The 13824-nt window shown below is 32.2% G+C and overlaps 2 protein-coding genes across 5 annotated transcripts in view; both read left to right on the forward strand.

Annotated features, from left to right (window-relative positions):
- LOC115240325 (cGMP-dependent protein kinase, isozyme 2 forms cD4/T1/T3A/T3B) overlaps positions 1-7325 on the forward strand; it is a 45723-nt gene extending 38398 nt beyond the window's left edge. For all 3 annotated transcript variants that reach the window (XM_029815398.1, XM_029815401.1, XM_029815400.1), the window contains 8 exons: positions 1714-1933; positions 2918-2981; positions 3130-3302; positions 3521-3667; positions 4048-4494; positions 4613-4912; positions 5066-5128; positions 5230-7325. In XM_029815398.1, the coding sequence (XP_029671258.1) occupies positions 1714-1933; positions 2918-2981; positions 3130-3302; positions 3521-3667; positions 4048-4494; positions 4613-4912; positions 5066-5128; positions 5230-5395 (1580 nt within the window). In that variant the 3' untranslated portion in view covers positions 5396-7325. The remainder of the gene's footprint in view (positions 1-1713; positions 1934-2917; positions 2982-3129; positions 3303-3520; positions 3668-4047; positions 4495-4612; positions 4913-5065; positions 5129-5229) is intronic.
- A 1077-nt stretch (positions 7326-8402) lies between these two features.
- Positions 8403-13824, forward strand: part of LOC115240324 (Golgi apparatus protein 1) — a 6690-nt gene continuing 1268 nt past the window's right edge. Inside the window, exons 1-14 of one of the 2 annotated variants that reach the window (XM_029815397.1) lie at positions 8403-8527; positions 8623-8718; positions 8869-9221; positions 9288-9850; positions 10050-10467; positions 10641-10742; positions 10874-11152; positions 11314-11483; positions 11722-11839; positions 11902-12098; positions 12190-12409; positions 12704-13030; positions 13123-13302; positions 13484-13712. In XM_029815397.1, coding sequence (XP_029671257.1) covers positions 8913-9221; positions 9288-9850; positions 10050-10467; positions 10641-10742; positions 10874-11152; positions 11314-11483; positions 11722-11839; positions 11902-12098; positions 12190-12409; positions 12704-13030; positions 13123-13302; positions 13484-13712 — 3112 coding nt within the window. In that variant the 5' untranslated portion in view covers positions 8403-8527; positions 8623-8718; positions 8869-8912. Of the gene's footprint in view, positions 8719-8868; positions 9222-9287; positions 9851-10049; positions 10468-10640; positions 10743-10873; positions 11153-11313; positions 11484-11721; positions 11840-11901; positions 12099-12189; positions 12410-12703; positions 13031-13122; positions 13303-13483; positions 13713-13824 lie in introns of both variants that reach the window. The other variant, XM_029815396.1, reaches the window with a different exon arrangement.

The raw sequence follows: 13824 nt of genomic DNA on the forward strand, positions 1-13824 counted from the left end.
AATTAACCCGGTATCTCAAAAATTGCGGAAGTTAGAGGTTGTACAAAATATCGCGTACACACACACACACACACACACATTTTTTAGGAATATGATTTTTCGACGTTTTGGAACATTCTAAACACATTGGCATAGAAAACTCGAAAAAAAATTTTGTCACGAAAACAAAGCTTCCTCTATGAGAAAGCAAAAAGATGAAAGAAATGATAAAAGAGAGAATGTATGCTTGAGGTTTTACAGACAAGACAAGTATGTGCTTGTCGTGGTCATCGTTTTTAATCCAACAGTCCCCTTCGACGGAAAAAGGTATGATCCAACACCTCGCGCGATGCACATGCTAAACCAGTTCGTGATCTTTTGTATGACTCGTACTAAACGTTATGCGCGAGAGGAAGTGAAAGCAACGTTCGCGGGACAATACGGCCATGGACTATCTGTCTCCTGTCGCAATGTCGAACTCGCTCAAGTCCAGGCGAATGATGCGAAAAAAAAAAAAAAAAAAAATTGTTTCGACCTGCGTAATTTTCTATTGAGCTCACTTTAGATGATCTATTATTGGCGATAGAAATTTATTTGTAATTTTATATTCTAATGCATGCGTGTGTCCTGTGATATATATTTTATTTTTTAAATGGATTTTTTAAATTACACGACATATCAAATTTAAATTAAATTCTCTTTCGAATTTTGTCACGTATTATAAATCATCTAAAGTAAGCTTTAGCACGTAAAAAAAAAATCATATTTTTTTATATCTTAGAATTCACGTAGAAAGAAATCTCGTGTCTTAAAACATTAGATTAATTTATATTTGCATAATTTTTATGCTTGTAATAATAATTCAAATATTTCATCATAAAGCGAAAATGGTATAATATAACGGAATATTAAGCTGACGAAAATTAAGTATGAAAAATTATTATATTTAATATTATATGATTAATTATACAGCGAGTGTTTTACATACAGTCAACTCTGTAACAATATATTTAAAAAAGATGTTAGCAAAGAATATCAAGTAACGCGATAACATTTGAGACGATATACAATTGCACATCAGTCTGCGATTTGTGTTACTTAATAATATTTAAAATAAATCCTTTTCATACACACAGAAGGCGAGTCCTGATAAATGTCGCGAATAAATTAGCTAAAATGTTAGCTAATCCGAAGGAATAATCACGGTCACTCGACTGATTCTTATAAACGTCAGTAAGCTGTCGAGAGCATGGGTCGCTTGACTTGTGCAACGTCGTGTAAAAAGTAATAATTGATATACTCGGAGCATTTACCTCGCCTTTCGATAGCGACTATTTAAGGAACTCGAACGTGCGTTAGAATATATTTGAAACACCGGTACATAAAAACCACGTGTCACTTTTAATTTTGTTCCGGTCTGCTGAATAATACGCGTTGAGTAGCTCGATAAAATATTTTAATTTTAATTATATAAAAGGATTTAAAATTTATTAATAACTTAATAATTTAATCCTCCCTTCGTAAATAAAATCGATCAAATATCGATTGAATCGATTAATCAGCGCTTTGATGCGATACAGATAAGATGATAAACGTGAGGATTAAATTTGATTTCAATCTGCACGATAAGGTCTGCAACCGTATTTCAAGTGACTTAGAATTTATGTCAATAATATTTCACGATTATTGTACGACACGTATGATTACATCTCTGATCTCGACATTCCTTTCCAGAGGGTAAGGTCGAGGTGTCGAGAGATGGCAAATATCTCAGTACCTTGCAACACGGTAAGGTGCTAGGGGAGCTCGCTATTCTCTACAATTGCAAGAGGACAGCGACGATTACCGCGGCAACTGATTGCCATCTCTGGGCCATCGATCGACAATGCTTCCAAACTATTATGATGAGGACTGGTCTCTCGAGACAGGCGGAATACACGGATTTCTTGAAGAGGTAAAGCTAACATTAATCTTCAATTATCATAGTGGACTTTAATCTGATCTCATTGCAATGCCTGTTAAAGTGTTAAAGACACAGCGTTTATTTTTGATATATGTAATTTTTAATTAATTGTATGCAAATAATTAATTAATTGATTCTTAATTTGTTCAATCTTACAAAATCTTATGAAACTGTATTCTTTTTATTATGAAAGAGAAAAATGAAACTTTATATTTTTACATAAAGGCATGTACATCATTTATAGTTGGAGTCAAAGTCAATCTTGCCGAAAAATAATTGCGTTATTAAATCTTAAGATTTATGGAATCATTGCAATTAAAAATTAATTATTTCATAAGGCGTTAATATATCGTTTATTTTACTTCTACTAGTGATTTTATATTTTACATCGAGCGAGCGTACAATTTTGTGATAAAATTTTTTCCAAAAACTGCATTTTCATATTCCAGTATTATTAAGCATTTTTTGAATAAAAATTCGATAATGACCGATTGTTATTTGGAGAATCCTAAGTCACGTTTATGTAAGTCACGTCCTCTTCCATTTCTGATAAAAAAAAAAAATAATTCTTTCTTTGTTTTCACGTATTTAAAATTCGCAATTACATTTATGCAAATATTATTTCAATGATGTATAATCTATAACACAATTTATGTGTGATCAATTTTTACGTGATCTCTCATTATGAGAAATTATGAAAACGATAAATTAACGTGAATTGACATTTCGCATAGTTTTCATATGTCTAAGCCAATTATATAAATAATGTATTGTATCAATGTTCCGCCGTTTAGAAAACATTTCACTTTTGTATGCAGCGTCTGCGATTGAGATTATGCGGAAATTATAGCCTTCTTTGCCAAGAAAATAGAATGAGTATATTTTTACGCGCAATAGCCTGTTAAAAATACTTCTTAAGAAAATCATACAACCTTATATTACATTTAGGAATAACGCAAAATTTTACGTTTTCAGCGTGCCGATTTTCAAGAATCTACCCGAGGAAACTCTAATCAAAATTTCGGATGTTTTAGAAGAGGTAAGCCGTTCACTTCTTCTCTCGGCGAAATATACCTATATATATGAATTATTATTTATCATGATTATTAATTCTCTCGGCGAAATATGCTTATATATACGAATTATTATTTATCATGATTATTAATTTTATATTTTCTCTCGCGCAGACATTTTACAACAATGGGGACTACATAATAAGACAAGGCGCGAGAGGTGACACATTTTTCATCATCAGTAGGGGACAAGTACGCGTGACGATAAAACAGCCCGATACGATAGAAGAGAAGTACATCAGGACGTTAAGAAAAGGCGACTTTTTCGGCGAGAAAGCTTTACAAGGGTGAATATAATTAATATTTTTATTTTCTCTTCTTATATAAAGATATAAATTATTGTTCGGTTATCTTGATCAAATAAATTTACTACTTGACTATTGAATTAATTTAATTTATAAAATTGTATTAATGTTTTTAACCGAAAAGTTTTTATTTTGTTAATATATTAAGAGAGATTGATACTATACGAAACATAGAAATATATACTAATATATTCTTACAGAGATGATCTCAGGACTGCTAATATTATTGCTGATGATCCAGAAGGAGTAAGCTGTTTAGTCATAGACCGTGAAACGTTTAATCAATTAATTTCATCCTTGGACGAAATCCGAACGCGATACAGGGACGAACTAGTGGAACGTAGGAGGTGAATATATCTGTCTTTTTGTTAAATATACATATGAAAATTAGATCTTCCTTATGTTATATATAAATATTCTAGAATTAATATTATAACTATGTATATTACATTCACTGTTATATATAAATATTATGTTCCACGCTTGACATTAGGATGGGAGAATAAACTATATATTCCAAGTAAGTTTGGTGATAAAAAGTAAAAAGATATATCGTGTTAAAAAAAAATATCAATATAAGTGCAAAATGCGGGAAGAATAAGTCTATTTACGATTTGCAATCATATATTTGATTTTGGTTTTTATAACAAATATAAAAGAGAGAAAGAGAGAGAGAAAGTTAATTCATACTGATCAGAGATATACTGAAATCTTACGATTTCTTCAGGCTAAACGAGGAATTCCGGGATGTACGGTTACAAGACCTTCGGACTATTGCGACTCTCGGCGTGGGTGGTTTCGGAAGAGTTGAATTAGTTCAAATTGCTGGGGACAGCACACGATCCTTCGCTCTCAAGCAAATGAAGAAAGCGCAAATCGTTGAGACGCGACAGCAACAGCACATTATGTCGGAAAAGAGAATCATGAGCGAAGCAGATTGCGATTTTGTAGTGAAGCTTTTCAAAACTTTCAAGGATAGAAAGTATCTCTACATGCTGATGGAAGCTTGTTTGGGTGGCGAATTATGGACCGTTCTCAGGGACAAGGGACACTTTGACGATGGTACTACACGTTTTTATACCGCATGCGTCGTGGAAGCATTCGATTATCTGCACTCCAGAAATATAATCTATAGAGATCTTAAACCAGAAAACCTACTGTTGGATAATCAAGGGTATGTATTTGTATAATAGTTATATATATTTTATAATAAATATAGAAGACATTACTAATATATGTATAAAAATTATTATTTTAATAAATTTATTTCATGATCATATTTTATCTTTTAGATATGTTAAACTCGTGGATTTCGGCTTTGCTAAACGATTGGATCACGGACGGAAGACGTGGACTTTCTGCGGTACGCCAGAATACGTTGCACCAGAAGTCATTCTAAATAAAGGTCATGATATAAGCGCCGATTATTGGTCCCTCGGTGTTCTTATGTTCGAATTGCTTACGGGTACGCCTCCTTTTACCGGTGCCGATCCGATGAAGACGTACAATATTATTTTAAAAGGAATCGATGCTATAGAATTTCCCAGATCTATCACGCGTAACGCGATGGCGCTAATCAAGAAACTTTGCAGGTAAATACATTATACGAAATGAATTTTTCTGTACTGAAAGTGTTCCATCTATTTAATATATTCATAGTATAACAATATTTCTTGCCAGTGTCCACAATACGCATATAAATATTAAATGTATGCGTTAAACAATACAAATTGTTCTATTTTTAGGGATAATCCAGCAGAACGTCTTGGATATCAAAAAGGCGGCATTAGTGAAATACAGAAACATAAGTAAGCAATATATTTAGGTTTCAGCTATAAAAGTTTATGTTTCGGTTAAAGTTATAAAAGAATATTTTTAAAAACGATTTATCTTTACGGATGCTTTACAGATGGTTCGATGGTTTTAATTGGGAAGGTCTGAGGACGAGAACTCTGGAACCGCCAATACTGCCACGAGTCGGAGGCGCTACGGATACTACGAATTTCGACGCTTATCCGGCTGATTCTGATCCACCACCACCTGACGATATTTCCGGTTGGGATAATGATTTTTAACGCAAAAAGTATAGAGGATTTTTATTTAATATTCGCGTTTTTTAATCACATGGCAGGAAATCGTAACAGCACGATTTCTCGATCATACGAGACAATTGGCGACACCTGCATTTATATTTATATTTCTCTCATAACATTACGTGATATATCAATTGCAGTTGCATTTTGTCATATTCTTACAATTTTGTCCTATTCCATACAGTCTATTTGTCTATTAGAACAAGGGAAACTGCACTGTGATAAAATTTAGGGTTTTTACGAATTTTTGGATGATAGATTTTAGCGAAATTTAAAAAAAAAATGGAAGGTTTAGACACAAATTTTTTATTTATGTCGCGACTGGTGTGCGTTCCAGAAGTAAAGTATCTTCCCCAGTGTTATATATCGTAATAGAATACTTATGCAAGTGTCAAGTGCCATTATTACCTCAAGAAGGTAAATTCATACATACGTTCATACTTGTGCTCAGAAACGCGGTCACACGCAAGAAACAGTCAGCTCAAGTCCAAGGGACCTCTTGCCATCCATACTTAGCTTATCAGAATGTGCATATAGTTCAATCTATCAGATGTTAAATTTTTTACGGCAAGATCATTGTTGTTTGATTCATGCTTTAGAGTTTATTATTAATAATTGTATTTTAATTATATATACGTATGTGTATATATATATACATATACACACGCACATATATATACATAATTCTTGTAAATAATTTATTATATCATATAAATTTTAAATACGAAATGTATATATATATATGTCAATATCGAATAAAATTTTATGAATAGCAGCTGCAGGTATGGCTGCAAGAACCAATTAAATCCACTTTCTTTAATGGTTTGTAGTATTTAGTGTCTCTCCTACTGAACAGTAATAAAAAAGGAGAAATGAATTATATATGATTATCTCTCTTGTAATTACATTCACAAAAGCATATTATCATTTGATTATCGACATTCTGACTATTCAGTAAAATATTTGATCAGAATTTTCTAGATATTGTATTTTATATACATATATTGGTTCCTCTAATATTATGGAAAAAATTAACTTGACTGATTCTTTTAGCCAAGCCTTCAATTGTATTGTGTGTACATATATATATACATATATATATCTGTTGATTTCTTCTTTATATATAAAATTCTATCTTGGAAAATTATAAATAAAAGTGTACGAGTATTATTAGGGTAATACTATGATGTTGTAACAAGTATAACAATTTAATACTGTAGAATCCTTCTATTAAAAATCTCGTCTCAATCTTCATTCTTATTTTTAAAGACTTATGCAAAATGCAACAATAAAAATATTATTGCTTGCTGTCTTGTACTCACTTTCTTTACATATAATCATACATTGCAAGAGAGCAGTAGTAAAGGAGATGAAAAGAAAATCTGTTCCATCATAAAGAAGTAATTTACAATATTAAGTATAAAAATACAATCCTAATAATTCTCTTACACTAATACCAGATCTAAATTAAAGCACAAAAGTGATATATCATTGTTTTCTTTGTTGTGTGAATAATTACAAACCTAAAATAAGAATATTATATTGCTATATACATATATATATTTTATATTAAACATCCAATTTTAATCAATTTTTTTGTATGAAGGCCTATCTGGACAAATTTGCATGCTAAATATTTGTTTCATTCCATCATGTTAGATCTTGATAAAAATATACTTGTTCAATGTTTTTTGGCTAAAAATAAAGGTTTGACTTCCAATTAATGATAGATTATATAAGACAAATGCTTATTTATCCAGGTAGGGCAGCGAAAGCATGAACGTTTCGAAAACGATATTATTTTACGATTTATTTTACTGATTTTGATCTAATGAAAGTGTTGAAGTATGTGTAATCAAAAGTTGAAATCGTCATATCCTAAAAATATAATCTCTCTCCTAAGCTCAAAAAATGTCATTTTTAACGCTTCCTTATTCCTTCTAGCGCCGAATGACAATTTTTAATTCCCAAATTTTTATTTATTCTTTTTCTTTATAGCTAGTGGGCTTCCCAAAAATTTATCTGTACGCCAGTTGGTAAAGTTCCCTGTAAGGTATTCCTTGCCATCTTTATAAAATCTGTTCATGTTGCTTGCACTTTTTGCATATTTTTCGTTTTCTCTCTTTCTCTCTAACGTTTAAATATATATTGTATTTGCCTCGTTTTAGGACTTGCAAGCAACACAAGCAGACCTTATGGCCAGAGAGAAAACCGATAGAGTTTTCGAATGAACGAGTTAATCCAACCCGGATCAATTAATCACTATATTTTACTATGAATTCAAGTCTTTTATTGGCAGAGGCGATGCAATGACGTCATTAATTGCTCCCAGAGCGATTAAACCTGCTACATTCGAAAACGCTATCAGTCTTCTCTCTGCCAGTACTGAAAATCTATAGTGCACATAACGTAAAGGCACCCTTACATGGCAGCATTAAGCGTCGAGCGTCTGCGCAGAAAAATGCGCAGAATTTAAAAGAGATAGATTCTAGGCTGAAATTAGATTCTGCGCAATTTTCTACGCAGACGCTCGACGCTTGACGCTGCCATGTAAAGGCACCTTAAAGCTGTTAGTCCGTTACATGTAGGAGATTGCGCTCTTCTTGTATATTACAATACCTTCTTTCTGCAAATGGTAAGTCCAATTCTTCACATAACGCTAGAGAATAAACGTAACTTTTGCGATGGCCAATCAATCTTCCCTTCTTCAGTAATAATACACGTGCGGATGGTGATTGGTTACCGCGTTCACCTCCAATCAATTTCTTGTATTTTTAATCATGAACCATAGACTATATATTACACTAGACCGCTAATTTCGATGCTAAAGATAATGCAAGGGCAGCCATTTTCATGTGGGCAGAGTATAAGGTTGAGCAAGAAATATATATATATGAAAATTTCTTATTTTTATATTTAGCCTTCATATTTTTTACTATTTTATCTTACTTTGCAATGTATGTTTATTATTATACCTTATCAAGTGACATAGCATATCGAATTCTGCGATACCCGGTATGACATTCTGCCCACATGAAAATGGCTGTCATTGCATCAAATTTCACCATATGAGCGTGTGGTGGTCCAGTATAATCACAAGTATAATATATAGAAGTCTGTAATTTATGATCGTTTTTTTATACCAATTATTCTTTATGTGCTTATATTGCTGGCAATTGCTGATTCCAATAATGTATTCGTGCATTTAGGTATACGTTTACGTCATACACACACATACACAGTAGATGCTCAACAAGAGTAAAAAAAATAATAAAAAACAGCCGTGACATAAACGAATTTGCAAGGTTTGTACTCTCTCTCTCTTCTCTTTTGTTAACTTTGTAAATTAAACAATATCTCTTATTCTGTTTTTGTTTCTTATATTAGTTGTGAATTATAAATGATGCTAAATAATTCTGTGTGCTTAACAAAATATTTTTATGCATTTTTTACAGAACATTATTGTAATGATATCGTTAAGAGATATAAAGTTTGAGTAATGAGGATGGAATGTACAAGACAGATATTCTCTGCACTGCTTATTCTACTAGCGCTACATTACACAACATCAACTTATATCGGAGATACTCAACAGATCGATGAGCCTTCCAAAATTGGTTGGCTTTTTTCTGATGCCTCTATTAAGACTAAGAGGGTTCAAAGATCTGTAGGTCTTAGAAGAGGATTTGACGATGATGATTTACCAAAGATAAGTGGCAGTTGCAGAGATAAATTGAATCGTCTATGTGGAAATATAGATAAGAATAATGAAGAACTTACGCTGCTTGAGTGCATTCAAACGTTCAAGGTATATGTTAAAAGAAAAAGGAAAATTTATTTTTTAGAGATCTAACTATTTTTGCAAATTTTACAGCCTACTGAGATATCTGGAATCAATCAGAAGTGTCAGCAGGCAATTTGGATTTATATTCAGAATATTACAAACAATCAAAATATAAAGAGGCTTGCCAGAAAGGCATGCGGTGAACAATTGGATACCCTACAATGTCCCGATTCTGATAAAGCCCAAGGAGCATATCTTTCTTGCTTGATTGATAAGCGAGAGAGGGTTACAGATTCTGAATGTATTATTTACATTCAGAGATTAGAATGGATTGCTTTTAGTGATTTTAGAATTCTGATTCCTTTTAAGGCAGATTGTACGGATGACATTAAAAATTTTAAATGCGATAATCTGCAGCCATATAGGGACATATCGCAAGGTCAGATACTAGCTTGCCTACAGGAACATGTTGAACAGCTGCAACATGAATGCAGGAGACACATTCTCCGTGTATCTGAGATTCAAGCAGAAAATATCAAACTGGATCGTCAGTTATACATGGCGTGCACTCAGGATCATGTGAAGTTCTGTCACGACATTCGACCAGGCAGCGGTCAAGTTTACAAATGTTTGATGCAACATAAAACCGATAGGTAGATATTCAAATATTGAAAAAAATAAATATTGTAGTGTGTCTAAATTCAGGAATCTAGGAGTTTAATAAGAGTCTAAAAGAGTCTATTTAAGAGTCTAAAAAGCTAAATATTATAATATTTATATAGTAAAAACCTAAGCAATCTAATAATATCATTTAGGAATTCTTCTTTTTCTTAATCGTTTTTCTATTTACAGATCAATGACTGCTCAGTGTCAAGAACAATTAACGAGGAGAGAGAAACTTATTGCTTCTGACTATAAAGTTAGCAAGGGTCTGGTTAAAGCATGTAAGGAAGATATCAGAAGTAATCACTGCAGGCGATCCGTGTCCGAAGACAAGGAGATCAAGTTAGCGCAAATCTTGCTTTGCTTGGAGTCGGCCGTAAAGAACGGTAGCAAGATCGATGGAAATTGTCAAGCAGAAATGTTCGATCATAGAAAGCTTCTGATGGAAGATTATAGATTGTCACCAGAGATCGTAGACGGATGTGCCAACGATATAACGGTTTTTTGCAATAGTCTCGAAGTCGGCGGTGCTACGATACACTGTTTGATGGAGCATACGAGAACGAGAAAGAAAAAATCGAGAGTTACGCCGAAATGTCAAAGAGCGGTAAAGAATTGATCCAGAAAACTAGAAATCTTAGGGTCCAAAGTTTCTAAAATAATTGCAATAATTAACATATTTATTTATAATACTTTTCGAAAAATTTTCAGAAACATTATATTGACAAAAGATGTATATTATAATTTTTTTATGAAATATTTTGTATTGCATAATTTTAGTTGGAGGAGTTAATCATGGAAGCTGATGCCGGCGAAGATTGGAGAATTGATCCGGTTTTAAGAGAACAGTGTCAACCTGTTGTCAATCTAGCTTGTAGAGATGTAAGTTTGTATACAAATGTAGGCTATAAGCATATTTTGGTTTATATATAAAATTTTAAACTTATTTTTCTCCATTTAAATGCATTTAATGAATTTCCCTGTTAAGTACTTATTTTTAATGTCTAATTTAGGTACATGGCGGAGATGCCAGAGTGATATCCTGCTTAATGGAACAATTAGGAACAGAAAGGATGACCGAGGCCTGTGAAACAGCTCTAGTGCAAATACAATACTTTATCGCTAGGGATTTTAAACTGGATCCACAATTGTACAAAGCATGCAAGTTTGATGCTATGCGTTTGTGTCATGCGAGAAACGCATGGGCCAATGACGGAAAACAGATGGATCCTGAAACAGGACCTCTCGTACTGCCATGCTTGTATCGGCATGTATATCAGAAAAATGTGACGGTAGGATTATTAAGACTACATGAAATATATAATTAAATTTTAATTAAATTAATTTAATAATTATGCTTTAAACTAAAATATTTTAGCTGTTAAAACAAAACACAACTTATTATTATTATACCAAGAAAAATAATTTTCTTTCGTTATTTTCTGTTATTTAGTTGAAAGCAGATTGCTTGGGGGAAATTAGAAGAGTCATGAGGCAGCGTGCTGTAAACGTTGACTTACAACCTGAGATAGAAGAAGTGTGCTTCAATGAACTAGCGTCACTTTGCTACGATAAAACTGCAAAGGGAGAGGAGATTCTGTGCCTGCAGGATAATTTGGACAAGTATTGATACTCTTACATATTGATACTCTTACTCTTAATAGAAACTACATATTGAAAATTGTTTGGAATTATTTTGCTGATCCTTCACTTATCATTTATTTAAACTGTATTTCTTACACATGCATTACAATAGAATATTTCTTTAAAAACTTTTTAAGAGTAGTTTAAAAATATTTTTGATATTATTAAATTGTCTTTGTTATATTAAACTTTTTGATCGAATATGTATTAATTGCAGCTTAAACAAAAAGTGCAAGCTTGCAGTTGGAAATTTCACTGAAGAACAAGCAGAGCGAGTCGAGTTGAATCCTATCATTTCTTCCCATTGTCAACATATTATGGAACGTCATTGTGAGGTAAATTATTAAATTAAATGTATCATTTTACATATTGTCAATGAGATTTACATATATTTTAGGAAGTGTTAAAATATGGAAAGGATGAGGGAGATATGATGGAATGCCTTATTGAGCATAAGAATGAGCTGGATGCACGCACGGATTATAAATGTAAAGCAGCTGTGGAACATTTCCAATTGATATCTTTAAAGAATTACCATTTTACATATAAGTTTAAAGAAGCATGCAGGCCATACGTTAAAAGATGGTGTCCTAAGTAATTAAATTTCTCTCTTGAAATATATGATAATAAAATATAAATATTTTGAAACTTTCAAACACATTTTATCGCATATATTATAATTTAGATCGAAGACGAAAGCCGATGTGATAGATTGCTTAAGCTCAATTGTGCAGGAGGACATAATAAAAGAGTCCCAGCATCGCGTATTGAAGGATTGCAGACAACAGCTGCGGGCACAACTTTATCAGCAGCGAGAAAACATTAATTTCGATCCAGTCTTACAAGCGGCCTGCGCAATAGACATCAAACAGTATTGCTATAACGTTCAACCAGGCAATTCGCAGGTAGCGATAGTATTATCTAATACAGGGAATGACCATCTGCTTTTTTATTATATTTACATCTTATATACGTAACTTGAAAAATTTTATTCAAACTATAATTTTTTTCATATATATAGAAAATGCAAATATAAATTATATTTATATATTTATTTTGTTTTATTCTCTATTCATTAAGAACACACAAGTAATATTGGATTTTTTTTCTTTTTTCTAAACTATTACTAACTATTTTGGTTGGCCATCCTAAGCCAATTTTGTTATGATAGATCTTGGTTAAAACCCAGATTGTTTCAGGTATCAGAATGCTTGGCATCACGCAAGTCTAAGCTGACGGACATGTGTCATAAGCAGTTGTTTAAAGTGAGAAAACAGGAGTTTCAAGATAGTTCCAGCGATGTACCTTTGTTGAACACTTGTCGAGTTATGATTAGACAATACTGCCACGATGTGAGCAAACCACAAACTTTGGATTGTCTCAAGAGATACAAAGATGAGCTCACTTTCGATGACAAATGCAAGAATATTGTGATTCGAAGAATGATTGAACAGAATACAGATTACAGATTCAATACAGCATTGCAAAACGCCTGTGGTTCCGATATCGATAGGCATTGCAAAGAAGTAAGAGAAAAATTGTAGATAACATAATTTAAAATAATTTAATAATTAATATTTGTTAATATGTGCATATATGTGTGATTACATTATTTTAGGTATTGGCACATGAGCGTACTGACAAAGAACTTGAAGGAAAGATAATTAAATGTCTAAAAATCAAATTTCGGGAATCGAAACTGACGACTAAGTGCGAGCATCAAATGGCTAACATTCTTAGAGAAGCTGCATTAAATTATCATTTAAATCCATTATTAGCAACCATGTGTGCACATGAGGTAAAAAACAATAGATTTAAAAATTATATCTCAATAATCTAGAGATTTTCGTTAAAGGATAATCATCTAATATTTAAGAATTTAATTATCAAACAAGATCTTATAGTTAGTATAAATTTAATTAATATAAAATTCAATTTTATTATCTAAATCTAAGTTTATGAAATTAATATTCTGTTAGATTGTAGCTATATGCCGATCTGATGAAAATGAGCCTGATACTGTTGAGGAGTGTCTCAAGAAAGAATTCAATGCCGGAAATAAAGACATGAAGGAAGAATGTCGTTTGGAAATCGCTGATATGATAGAGCAAACGAGGGCCGATATCAATGTGGATCCCTTGCTGCAGAAAGCTTGTGCCGTGGATATCAGCAAATATTGCAGTGCTGTACCTCAAGGCGCAGGAAGACGTACGTAATATTTCTATTGTTAATAATTTTGAAAGTAATATATAAATTTTTTAAGTGTATATATATATATATATATATATATATATATATATATATATATATATATATATAT

Source organism: Formica exsecta, unplaced genomic scaffold (genome assembly GCF_003651465.1).
Source record: "Formica exsecta isolate Colony F162 unplaced genomic scaffold, ASM365146v1 scaffold423, whole genome shotgun sequence".
NCBI classification, from domain to species: Eukaryota; Metazoa; Arthropoda; class Insecta; order Hymenoptera; family Formicidae; genus Formica; species Formica exsecta.